The sequence below is a fragment of the Nanorana parkeri genome, unplaced genomic scaffold (genome assembly GCF_000935625.1).
Source record: "Nanorana parkeri isolate BGI_ZX_2015 unplaced genomic scaffold, ASM93562v1 scaffold753, whole genome shotgun sequence".
In the NCBI taxonomy this organism is placed as follows: domain Eukaryota; kingdom Metazoa; phylum Chordata; class Amphibia; order Anura; family Dicroglossidae; genus Nanorana; species Nanorana parkeri.
This window is the reverse complement of record NW_017307021.1, coordinates 681,504-694,854: the sequence shown is the minus strand read 5'-3', so window position 1 is coordinate 694,854 and position 13,351 is coordinate 681,504. Positions and strand designations below refer to the sequence as shown.

At 41.6% G+C, this 13,351-nt stretch overlaps 1 protein-coding gene across 1 annotated transcript in view; it reads right to left on the bottom strand.

Annotated features, from left to right (window-relative positions):
• Positions 1-873: 873 nt before the first annotated feature.
• Positions 874-13,351, bottom strand: part of PIK3AP1 (phosphoinositide-3-kinase adaptor protein 1) — a 76,760-nt gene continuing 64,282 nt past the window's right edge. The window contains exons 14-18 of the mRNA XM_018564463.1: positions 12,349-12,418; positions 9,266-9,409; positions 6,227-6,297; positions 4,213-4,328; positions 874-969 (exon numbers count right to left, since the gene is read on the bottom strand). Of these exons, the coding sequence (XP_018419965.1) occupies positions 903-969; positions 4,213-4,328; positions 6,227-6,297; positions 9,266-9,409; positions 12,349-12,418 (468 nt within the window). The 3' untranslated portion in view covers positions 874-902. The remainder of the gene's footprint in view (positions 970-4,212; positions 4,329-6,226; positions 6,298-9,265; positions 9,410-12,348; positions 12,419-13,351) is intronic.

Genomic DNA, 13,351 nt, shown 5'->3' with positions numbered 1-13,351 from the left:
GGGCATTTTTACAGTTAGCTATCTCTATCTGAACAAAAATATAACCCTAGAACATGCAAGACACAACAAGTGAAATGTTTAATTTAATTCCTCCTTCTAGGAAAATAAACACAAAAATGTTTAATAATAGTTCTCAGGGCAGAGTTTAATATGCTTTCTCAGTAATGTACACGAGGAAGGTAACATGATATGCAAAAAAGTTCAGAGCTATTTCCTTTGATTCATTTAATGATGCTTCAGTGCAAAAAAAGTCACAAAAGTTAATTTCATTTGTACAGCAAGAACCTACATTCACTATACGAATAAAAGCAACATTTTACAAAAGCAGCAACAATGAATCTTCAGGGATAACTGGTAAGTCTGCATGTATCTGCTTTCTTTTTCCTAGCATTTCGACTTATGGTGCTTTCAGGACCATTTAGGGTTCATGTTGGCTGCCCTTGTCATCATTTCCACGCTAGGTGATGTTATTAATTCCAAGCTGGCTGATGTCACATTCATCGTATAAGGAACGTCACCAACACACTAAAAAATCCTTTTGAGGATCACTAAATGTTCATTTATTCAGAACCATGTCAAGTTTAAACAAGCGCTTTCGGGGGCCGCGCAGGGTGCCCTTTATCAGGCTTAGCATTGATGTCACATTCAGGCTGTCTGGTGCTGTGCCATTTCCAGGCTGGCTCATGGTAACAATGAAGAGACCTACACAGTTGTTCTTCAGTCCACCATTATAGTCTGTGATAGCTCAAAAGTACTTGGAGATGGCCGAAAACATTCATCTTCTCAGTGATGCTTAGGTTGTCATACATCTCATGAGTTTATTAAGGTGAAATGAAATTTAACTCCAAATACTAGAAGGGAAGTATCAAAAATACTGTTCCCTATTCCAGTGACCGCAGTATTTATTGCCGACCTCTAGGTGGCACTGGAGGTGCATTCCAGTTGTGACTAGATGAAGCCTGCTGGGATCTGGAACACAAAAAATATTGTCATTGAGCTACATATTGGTACACTTTAGACCCCCCCAGGTACATTTAAAGTTTAACTGAGAGCAAAATTAAAAAACAAACCATGAAATACATTTCTGCAATATATGCACATATCCCCATGTTTTTACCTTTTGAAGACCCCGCAAGAACAGGAAAACACCTGTTCTTGCCTGCCAGAAATGCACTCAGCTCCAAATTTCCTGTTGAGGGCTGTCAACACATTGCCTTTTCTAAACTAATTGCAAGAAAAGGTGTCATCCCTGCACAGCTGTCTTTTCCTAAACTACAGAATCCCTCCTCCTCTCAACAACATAGTTGGCAATCATTTAGTACTCTAAGATAATAACTGGGATGGCTGATAAGATTATTTGAGATAACACATGCAGAGTGAACGGACAGTTCTGAATTTATGACAGGATCAGCAGTTATTTGTTTGCACCTATTTGGAGTTGTACAGATATAACAAATTGCTTTCAATGGTATTTGAAATTTACCAAAGGGGAACAAATAAGGGACGGTGATTGTATGGGGTCACATAGACTTTAACATATCTAATGATAATAAAACTGGATAGAGTATGACTTTATCTTCTACATTTCTTGCTGGGAGCTCGAGAGGTAACAGCAAATGACCATGCGTTAGACATCTTATATCCCATAGAAATGCTCTGTTTAGTCCTTTTTTGGGCTTATCTGATCAGGCAGTGCAGAAATCAATGATGATTGAAAAAACAGCCTTGAAAAGAAAAACAACATAAATTTATATTTCAAGTCTCATCAGCCAGAACAATAAAAGATCATAGCTGATGGACTTGTGTGTGTTACTGGGGGGTGTACACCCTTCTCTCTGATGCTGTTTTCTCTGACAGTGAAATCTAAGAGATACCTGGTGTTCTGCCAAGGATCCTGTCACGGGAGTTTGTAGCTAGTAGAAGCTATAGTTTGCAAGCCAACCCCAGGTCACTCAGCAGGTACTCACAGGCCAACAGGTGGGTAGGGGCTGGTGAACTGGAACGTGAAAAAGGCAAGAGACACCATGCAGCTGGAAGCAGAGGTGTCTCTGGAGGTGGCAGGTGCAGGGATGGCACACCATATGTTTAGTATGTAGTAGCAGTGGATACTGCTGGTCCTGAGGTGACACAGCAGAGATTACTTTTATATCTATGATGCTGTGCTCTTGATAGTTGCTGGGAGCAGTGGAGCCGCAAAGGTGACTCCGTTAACAATATAGCGTTTAGCACAGGAAGCACTGATAGCACTAGTAGTACTGAAAGTACAAGTAGCAGAGTGGCCCTGGTTTCACTGGTACCAAGATAGGGCTGGCAACACAAAAAGCACTGGAAGCTAGTGACCACAGATAGCAAGATTAAACTGGTATCAAGGCTGCACTGGACACACAAGAGCTTTGGTAGCCAAAACCTAGTGACAGTATGTCATGCTTGAGTTCAAATAGCAACAGTCATGTGATGCGTCATGTGACACTCTGAATAAAACCTGCACTTTCCCGTGGCCGCAGGAGACAGAGGATTTGCTGCTGCTAGAGCATGTAGTCTTGAGAAATAGAGACTGCATCACATTAAGCAGCAAGGAAAGAGATGCAAAGCACACTGGGAATCTAGGAAGTTGTTGAAAGTGATAAGTAGACGGAAGGCAGCGAGGAAGTAAGGTTTGATTGCATTATCAACTCCAACTACAGTATGTATTCCCTAGTACATATGCTGTGACATTCAAACTATTTAAAGATCTTTAAAACAGGCCTTCCCTGACCTCTCTAGCTGCTTTTAATGTGAAGTTATTCCTCCTCAAAAATCACAACATACACGCTAAGAGCCAGTTCACACTACATCCAGCGGATCACATAATTAAAGGAGGGGTCGTGTTGGTGCCATTCATGTCAATGGCACCGCAGACATGCCTCCCGCCCACAGTGCGACCGCCTGTATGGTATAGCAATGCCCACAGTCCGATGAGATTGCAAAAAAATGTGCATGCCCTATTTGCCCCCTCCCGCCCCAGAATGCATAAGGCTTTAATTATGCGATCCAGTACGTTCCGGCCACTAACTGTGCCGGAACACACTGAATGTGGTGTGAACTGGCCCTAAAGTCAGGTTTCAGTTGGTTTCTAACAGCTTACAAGCACCTGCTGGTTGTTTATACTGTATTAGAGGACTGACAGGTTTCCAAGATTCTGCTCTCATAGAAAAACACCATGCCTGTTGTCAAGTTTGAAAATCACTTCTTTACAAGGCTTATAAATACAGCGGTGAATGGGGGTTTGTTTTAAAGTGCTTGTTCAATATATGTAAATACTTTAGTGTGCATGATCTGGGAACAGGTTTACAATTACAGCCAAATGTTTTTGTAATTTTATATATAGTGGAGAAGGGTTAGATCCTCTGATTTTGTATTGCTTTCTGGGGTTTTGTCGAGATTGCTTCTCACCACATGTCCCAGTATGAACGTGGTGGCCAGGACAGTAGGTGAGGAATAATCTCCAATAACACATAATAAAAAGCAATATAAAGCCAATAAAGGTTTTAGCTGAGTTTTATTGCTGTCTTAGTCCTGGTGACAACATTGTCACCGGCACAAGGAAAGGGGAAAATATGCTCAATGGGCTCACAATACAACTAACATGACTTAAATGCATGAAATCTGTGGTAGCCTTCTGCGCAGGTATACAGCTGAACAAAACATATAGAAGTATTAGTCATAAACACATTTTAAGCCAAAAAAATATGAATTAATTCTTGAATATCAGTCTGGATTAAATTAATCCAGCAGTGAGAAAGCATAAAAACTGCCATTTCTGACCCCCATTCTGAAAATACTAGTTGTCTCTCTGACACGCTAAATCCCTTGCCTTAAAACAGTTAAAGGCAATGGGGTTGATTTGCTGAATGCAAACAGACTGTTCACTTTTCAAGGGAATTTTCCCTCAGCTTATTGAATTTGCGAAGTGAATTTTCACCACATTAAATAAGCTAAAAGGAAAATTCTGTTGCAAAATGAGCAGCCTATTTGCCTTTAGTAAACCTACCCCAATGACTCATAACAAGCATGCAGATCAGCTATGACTTTATTGGCTGCATATTTGTTACAGGTCAGTGACTCGGAAAGTAATGCAGCTAAAGACAGCCAGGAAGGCTTTTAGAAGGAGATTAGCAATGGCAGCCTCTTTGGTTCTTTCAGTAAGGTTTCCTTTAAAGTATACAGGTTTACCTCCTTGTGCTCCGGTTTTGTATCCTTGGTGGCCGTGGTGGCCTTGGAGGAGGTCTATCTTCTGGAAGGGAGGAGTGCCGAGGGCTGTATCTTGGAGGCGGCTCTGGGTTGTCTTCCTACAATGTCAACAAACATAATTCTACCTCTATTTGTGTGTGCAAGTCTCTTAATTGGTATACATGGATATCAATATTCATAAAATACCTTGAAATATAGAGCAAATGAATGGAGATATAATATTTAGGAACATTTAATAAATTGTTGCAAAAGCAATCATGATGTGCAAAGTAATGCAGCACATAGCAGTCAATCACATTTCAACTGATATCAGTTCAGAGAATTCAGAAAAATTACTACGGGTTGGTTAAAGTGCCCATACACTGCACGATTATCGTGCGAGATTCGAGGGAAATCCCGCGATCGTTCGATAATCGCAAAGTGTATGGAAGGCGTGCAACCGTTTCTACTGAATGGTCGCATGTCTTCTGTCGAACAAGCAGGCTGGAAAACCCACCAGGAATCGTACGATTCTCGGCGAGTTAGTGGCTTGCTTGTTCGACAACTGCCGAACGGGCCGGTTTGCGCACGCGCACACTGCCCGTTTGCAGTCACCTTGCGATGATCGTAAGTACGATCTGCCTGTCCAAGATAGGCAGATCGTACATTTTTTAAATTACTTTACAACCCTCGCAAGACAAAAGTCTTGTGAGGATTGTAAAGTGTATGGCCACCTTTAGAAAGAGGTTTTTGTACTCTGCAAAATGGCTTCAAAAGTCTAATTCCATCCAAAGCTCACATTTCAGTCTACACATATCTGAAATGCTTTCAGAAGATACTTACATATCTGCAGGGCTTCAGGAGACACTTACAGATCTGAAAGGCTTTCAAAAGACACTTACATGTCTGCCAGGCTCCGTTAGACACTTATATATCCAAAAGGCTTTCAGAAGACACTTACATATCGGAAAGGCTTTCAGAAGTCACTTACATGTCTGCCAATCTTCAGTATTCACATATCTGAAAGGCTTTCAGAAGACACTTACATGTCTGCCAGGCTTCAGGAGACACATATCTGAAAGGCTTTCAGAAGACACTTACATGTCTGCCAGGCTCCAGGAGACACTTACATATCTGCAAGGCTTCAGAAGACACTTACATGTCTGCAAGGCTTCAGAAGACACTTACATATCTGCAAGACTTCAGGAGACGCTTACATATTTGAAAGGCTTTCATAAGAAACTTGTATATCTGCCAGACATGAAGCCTTTTCAGACATGAAGACTCATGTCTGAAAATCCTCTTAGGATTTGTATATTTTTGTACAGAATGTTAAGCTGGCCTTACACTGCTTGAATTCAGCCAGCGGAGTCGGACTGAAAATTGTTAGCCAATCAGCTGCACAATAGACCAGCAGGGGAGATTTCCCTATCCATGTGGGGCTGATTCAGAAAAAAATGGCAGTGTAAGGCCAGCTTTAGTCCCTTCTTGCAAATGCAACAGAACATTAATTTTTACTGATACATTTACCTTTACGTATACACCTTAAAAGTCAGTAAGGCTAGGTTCACACCTCAGCGACACCCAGGAGGCGCGTCCCAGAGCCATCGTGTGTTAGTGCACACAGCGGTTGGTGCGTGGCCCCATTGCTTTCAATGGGGTGACATCCATGCGGCAACCACTAAAAAAAAGTACAAGTACCAGCTTTTTAGTTCAATTGCACGGGCGGAATCGCGGAGGAAAACTGCACGATTTGCCTGGTGCGACTGGGGTGCCATTATTAGCGCGATCGCCTGCGGTTTTGTGCATGATTGCCGCGCGGTCAGGAGTCGCCCAGGTGTGCACCTAGCCTAAAAGCTATGGCAAAGTTTTGATCTGGAATAGAGGGGATTTGTCATATTATATACAATTATATGATTAATATATTACATTAATATGTTATCAATCAGTAATAATACATTATTGATTATATATGAATTACTTATAAATAATTACATTGAAACACATATGCAATTACCTCATTATCTCCTTCCCTTCCACTACTCAGGCTTAGCGTACTTCGAGTGCTGGATCGGTTACTGCTGCTACCTGTATTAGAAAAACACATGCAGGGACCACATCTGTGAGATCTTTTCAAATTTATCTTCATCGGTTGGTACATGATAAAATAAAGGGAGGTCAGAATGAAATACCTGAAAACAGGGGTAGGCAACCTCAGCAATCCAGCTGATGTGGAACTACATATCCCAAGAGGCAAGATTCTGACAGCCTCCTAGAAGACGTGAATCCTAGAAGCAAGGGGGTGGTGGTATTTGTAGTCTCACCACAGCTGGAGTGCTGAGGTTGCCTACCCATGATCTAAAATCTAAACTGAGTTTCTGGGTGGCATAGTCGGCTCTTCTCTCATAGATTTCAAGATATACTGAAGACCCTAGTCACATGTCCAGCAAGTTTAACCATAAAATAAATGAATAATCCCACAGCTCTTCCAAAGGAAAGGAAACTTTATAAAATGTGGTCCAGTTTGATCCTTCCAGATCCCCAAAGGCAATCAATGTTTTGTATAGCTGTATCTCCTGCACTCCTTATAGCATCTGAAACCAGTAGATATTATGGTGCTCGCAGTGATAAACACGGATGGTGCCGTGTATCTTCAAGTTCAGAGGAATGGAGAATCACCAGCACTCAGAAAATATCGTTTAGATCTTGGTGTTCATTTATTGAAACACAACGTCACATGTGTAAGAAAGCCAACATTTTGGGGCCACGTAGAGTCCCTTTATCAGGGTCACAATAAAACCTTGCAGTGCAGAATGTCAGTAGAAAGGGACCCCACGATGGCTTTCTGACACGTGACGTTGTTTCAATAAATGAACACCAAGATCTAAACAATATTTTCTGAGTGCTGGTGATTCTCTATCGCTCTGAACTGAAAGGGAATCACTAACTCATTGGTTCAACATTCTACAATATTAATTTCCTTTACATTTACATTGTTGCTGTTTATATTTTGTCCATTTAGAGACACATCCATCCTTTTATGGAAGACTATTCCACATTGTAAAAGCTCTTAAAGTAAAGAATGAGCAGGATGGGAGACCTGATTTTTCTCTGCAGCAGTTAAATACAGGTTTTGTCCTGCCTCCAGCCTGTAACTGTACAGTGAAAGGAGAAGCAGCTTAAAGGAGAACTATGAGGTGAATGAAAATCACTCATCCTCATAGTTCGGGTGGACGTGTGACAATTAAACTGCCACACATCGGCTCAATAGATCGGGAAGTGAGCGAACACATACCGCCGCTCGCTTACCTCTCGATCATCTTCCTGCAGAGAGATGTGACTGCCAGTCACGGCTCCCTGCAGGGATTCCCCTCCTCGCTCCGATCCTCCAGCGTTGACTGAAGGAATGGACGGGGGGGGGGGCAAGAACAGAAAATTGTGCCCCCCCCCCAACAGACGTGTGATGTCACACGTATCATGTGACATCATGCGTGCCGCCTCCAGGATGGTGTCATGCATGAGCAGAATGCGCTGGTGGCCAAATCCAAAATAGCATAAAAATTTGTTTTGTTTGACGAAACTAATTAAAACATTTTTAGTTTCTGTTTCTGTAGTAAAATATTTACGATTATCCAGTTATCAATGGTTTGAAGCCTCTATGGTGAGTGCTTCTACCCATTGAGAAACTCATGAATGAATAGGAAGTGATGTAAAGCTGCGCCCCCTCTCAGCTGCGCCTGAGGCGAGTGCCTCACTCGCCCCATGGTAGCTACAGCCCTTCTCTAGATAGGCAGAGCCCGCTGTCACTCACGCAGCTGGGTGGATCTCGACAGCATTGTCGGGATCTGTCCCGGCTGCGGTGGTCTCAGTATACTGCGAGCTGTAGCTCGCGATTTACTGAGCTTTGGGTCACCGGAGGACACTAGTATATGTCCTCCCGTGACCCTTAAGAGAACTATGGGGACCTCATTTCTTACCCTATCAGCACGTTCACTGTTAGCACATGAACACTACAGTAAAACTGATTGGCTCCTTGTGCTGCTTCTGCCTCTCCAAGCCTATTCTCTGCTGTACAGGGACTGCAAGAGGTTGATATTAAGGCAAATTCAGTTACTCACACTTCTTGGATTTATTAAAGTACATTTAATGATGTATGAATGAATACAGAGCAGCCTTAATGTTTGCCTTTCATATCTGCCTGACGTTCAGATTTAAGAAGAAGGCACAGATGTATGACTTGAAGCAACTAACAAACATAGTAGAGCTTTTATTAGGGTTCTCCAAAACGTCAAACCTGTCTCATTGACCTGTGCCATCCATCAAATTAACACTAAAATATAAAACTTGTTCTACCATTTTTATCCTATGTATATATCAGAGCAGCCTTAAAGAAGAACTCTGGGCAAAACTTTTCTTAACCCTTGCAGTAGGGCTACACCCGCACCTCAAGAGTTAAGTGTTCGATTCTGGTCTAGGTGCAAAAAAAATAACCAAAGTTATACTCACCTGTTCCTCTGAGCTGGCCAACTGTGACAGCGCTCCCTCCAGCCTGTATCCTACTCCACTGCAGCGATGGTATGTCCCTCAGTGTCCTCACGTTCTATACACTGTATTGGACGTAATAACTTATGGGACCTTAGACCCCTGGAGAGGAGGGGGAGAGAGACTGGAAGGACCGCTCTATGAGCAAGCCGGCTCTGAGAATCTTTTTTGTTTTAGCACCTAGACGAAAATGAGCACTCAACCCTTGCAGTGCGGGTGTAGGGTGGTAGCCCCACTGAAAGGGTTTAGAAACGTTTTGGGCCAAAGTTTTTCTTTAAATTATGAGGGAGGCATATGGAAACTTGAATATATTATCGTCTTTTCCACTGACATCCTGTGCTGCAAGGTTTTATTGTGACTATTGCTTCATTTTAAGAAGGAAAGCAATGGCTGGATGAGTTATAGGAAATTGCATTAGCCAGTTCAGCCAAGATGTCACCTTCCTTGGAAAATGACACTGACTATTTGAAGGGACTGAGAGACTCTAAGACTGTATGAAAAAAAAGATACCTACTTGCAGTGCTAGATGTACTTTCTGTCTTCCAGTCTCCTCGTCTAAGTCCTACTTTTGGAGGAACCAAGCTTGTATCATATAACCCATACTCATGCTTTACCTCTGGATTCTGCCCACGGGGAATGGGCGTTGTGATTTCTAATTCTAAAATAGAAGATGATTGTTAAAAAGATTCTTGCAGCCCGGTATATACATTTATAAAATGTAATTTTCGATTAGATTACTTGCAAATAAAATCACAATGCCTTTTTATCAGTCCATAAGATTGTTCTAAAATATTATTTTACATTTCTTTGTATGGTGGTGCTTGACAATCAGACTAAGAAGTGTGTGTGTGTGTGTAAGTATTGTTTTTACAGTTTACACGATAAAATACTGTATATTTTACAGCATGTAAATTTCTATAAATTAATGCACTTGGTACATTTAAAGAAGAGAAAAGTTGTTGAAATGAGTATATATAAACACATTAACCTATTTAACCAAATAAGTACCCAGCACACTCACAGTATGTACTGTATGTCCCCCACCATTGTTTATTTCAGTACAGAACATTCAGAATCAGACCAGGGAGAGCAAGCTTCTCTATTAGTTCAGGATTTCCTGTCTGATGTTCTAAGAAGGAGAATGATAAGACTAAGATTTAGGGCTGCGCTGGCCCGTTGTTTGCCTTGTCAGGGATGGGCTCGGTTTACACCACCACCATAAGAAAGCAGTGGTGTTCGCTGAAAAAAAAGTATGGCATGCTGTACTTTTTTAGCACAGCGGGATGCTACTCGGAACAACCGCCTTACACCCCGCTGGGCCTGTAGAACTGAATGAAATATCACTTGTGACATTTCAATACAGTTCTACAAAAACCTTTTTACACTTCACTGTGTCGGGCAACGCACACCAGCTGCTGTGCGTTTAACAGAGCAGCTGGCGTGAATTGGCTCTTAAAGTTTCTGTGTCGCTATACCCTTTCCCCTTCAGCCTGCCCATTAGACTAGGAATGAGCCCTGCAATGCTGGTGTGGTCTCCTCTCCTTGTTCCTTTTTTCTCAGTCTTTAAAGCAGAACTATGAGGTGAGTGATTTACACTCATCCTCATAGTTAGAGCCGACGTGTGACATTGAGAGAAGCGACTATCATCGCTGCCCGCAGAGATCCCCCCCTCCTCTCTCTGATCCTACAGCGCTGACTTCCCCTCTCATAATTTTTTTGTCTCATTACCTTAATTTTCTAGTAGCTTTTGGGTAATTGCACATAAGTAAAAAAGGAGTTAAATGACATAAAGACTAAAAGAAAAATATTTTTTTATCTGCTTCCCTTTAATACAGTGTAAAAATACAGAAACATTTTTTTAAGATATGGAAAAAATAAGTTAAAAGTAAATAATCTTATCATAGTGTGTTATATGTTAGAAGCTTTGTTTTTATGTGTAATTTGTGATTACATGTGTACTTTGGGGCCGTCATATTTGCTTATTCCAGGCTGCCCTCCTATATCACTGATAAGGCCTGATTGAGAAGAGTAGACCCTTGTAAGCCCCCTTATGTGATAGCAACTAAGTTAAGTAAAAACAATGTAATGTAAAGTCCCCCGCAAACACGCATCGGGTCCGCCCTATGTATAAAAACATCTAGCGCGCTACACATGTTAATTATCGTCATGTGAACCAGAGTGAGAGCAATATTGGTAGGGCCAATATTCATGGATATCTCTAAACTAATGACCTGTACGGGCTTTTAAAGTATCGCCTATGGACAATTTGGGGTACAGTATTTTGCCCCCGTTTTACAGACGTGTGCAATTTTTAACCTGGGCATGTTGGGTATCTATCCACTTGTTGGGACCTCATTTTTTATGGGTAATATGGGTATTATATTGTGTTTTTTGGGCACTAGAATTAACTTATAAGAGAACTATGGGGTAAGTGCTTTTCCCCATAATTCTCTTAAGGGTCACGCAGTATGCTGAGACCGTTGCAGCCGGGACGGATCCCGACATTACTGTCGAGATCCACCCAGCTGCGTGAGTGACAGCTGACGCTGCCTATCTAGTGGCAGAGCCAGCTGTACCCGCCCCCTCCCCGTCCGTTCATCCAGTGAGCGTTGGAGGAGCGGTGAGGGGGGAATCCTTGTAGGGAGCTGTGACTGACAGTCACGGCTCTCTGCAGAGAGATGATTGAGAAGTGAGTGAGCTCACTTCCCGATCTATTGAGCCGACGTGTGACAGTTTCATTATCACACGTCGGCTCGAACTATGAGGATAAGTGATTTTCACTCACCTCAGTTCTCCTTTAAGTGCATTTTTTACTAACTTTTTGGGTTTGATAAAGAGTTGCACAAATATCGTGCGACGTAAAAATTTGCAACTGCCGGCATTTCATTTTACAGGTTATTTGCTTTCAGAATATATATAAGGTTTTGGGGGTTTCAAGTAATTTTCAGGTCTAAAATGTGGTTTATAACATGTGTGCAAAAAAACCGCAAAAAAATGCCTTGGCAGCAAAAGGGTTAAAGTGTATGTAGACCCTAACAATTAACTTCTCTTATTTGCTTCCTCTTTGGTCTGTTACATATACAATAGATAGTGATTTATTATATCTGTTTAATAAGTGCAAAAAAAAAGCTGTTGATACTGTCAGGAAAATAATGAGTAATAATAATAAGCAATTGTTAGTTAGTATCTGTAGACTACAGAATGCCTTTCCCCACGTTATGGAGAAAGGGGAAGTGTTCTGTAGTCATAACATACTTCCTATCCTAGAATGACAACTCTGTTCTACCATAGATACAGTACAGCGTGTGAGCTTTGTCAACCTAGCACAGGAAGTGTGTTACTGGCAGGATCACCGGGTAAAAAGAAAGGAAAGAAAGCTTAAAAAAACGAACGGACCCACTACATCTAAGGACTGGTAAGCTGCAATACATTGCATTTTCGTTTTTGGATTTAGATACAGTTTAATCTGGAAAGCAGATAGAAGAACAGAGTCGCTGTTGTATAAATTACAGACAGAGATACATAAAAAGATTTACATTTCACCAGAAAAATACAGCATTGTGTTTGAAACAATATGGATGCAAAAAAACTAGATACCTGATTTCTTAAGCTTTTTATTTTCATCCCGCCTCCTGTTAATACTGTCTCTTAATCTTCGAAGATTTTCCTGAAAGTGATAACAATAAACAGTCATATATATTTTTCTTTGAAGAAAATGCAAGGCATTTTGTGAATAAGCAGGCAATATGGAGGGGCGGGTGATGCGACTGGTGCACTTCACTGTACCGGTATAAGATTTTTATACTTGGTAGCAGCTCTCTGCACATAACACACAGCTTTATAATAATAACTTACATACCAAGTGTGGTGTATAAATTATATTTTTTTCCTGAAGTTTGGCTTTAAAAGGTTATTAAACCATCATTTGTTTTTGCATATATCTACTGCTAGCCAGCAGTAGATATATGCAAAAAGATTTTTTTCAAAATAAATCACGAATCTGAAACTTTCTTGGGAGGCCGCAAAGGATCTTGGGGTGGGCGCATGCGCAGTTCAGATGTTTCCCGCCGGGAGACGAGGAGAGACACAAGGTAAGTATATGGAGCAGCGTACACCGGCACAGACTCCGTGGGACATCAAAGAAGACATCAGAGAAGAGGATTGGGGGGGGGGGTGTGGCATTAATGTCACTTTAATAAATTGAGAAAAAAGTAAACAGTGTGATGCATGGAACAATGCATCACCCCCCTTCCTTTCACAATGCATACCAGCAAGCTCACATTATATAGAGCATACCACAAGTTTGCGATCTGAATGGGCACTTAAAGTGAACCTGTGATTTGCCCATGTAGGGCAAACCAAAAAGGTTACTCTATTGCCTTCACCCCCTAACAGCACATACTCATTTTCCTTTGCTCACTGGCCACTCTTTTCAGCTATACAAAGGTATAGAAATAAAGCTCCTCCATGGCTTTAGCAGGGGAAAGACAGCTGAATGCTCGCTGGCAGGAGTGTGCCCTCGCTACAACCAAACATATATAGTAACTCCGTTCTACGCTGAATTAGTTTATTGAAAGTTTGTCAGTGGCATTGAGTCCTG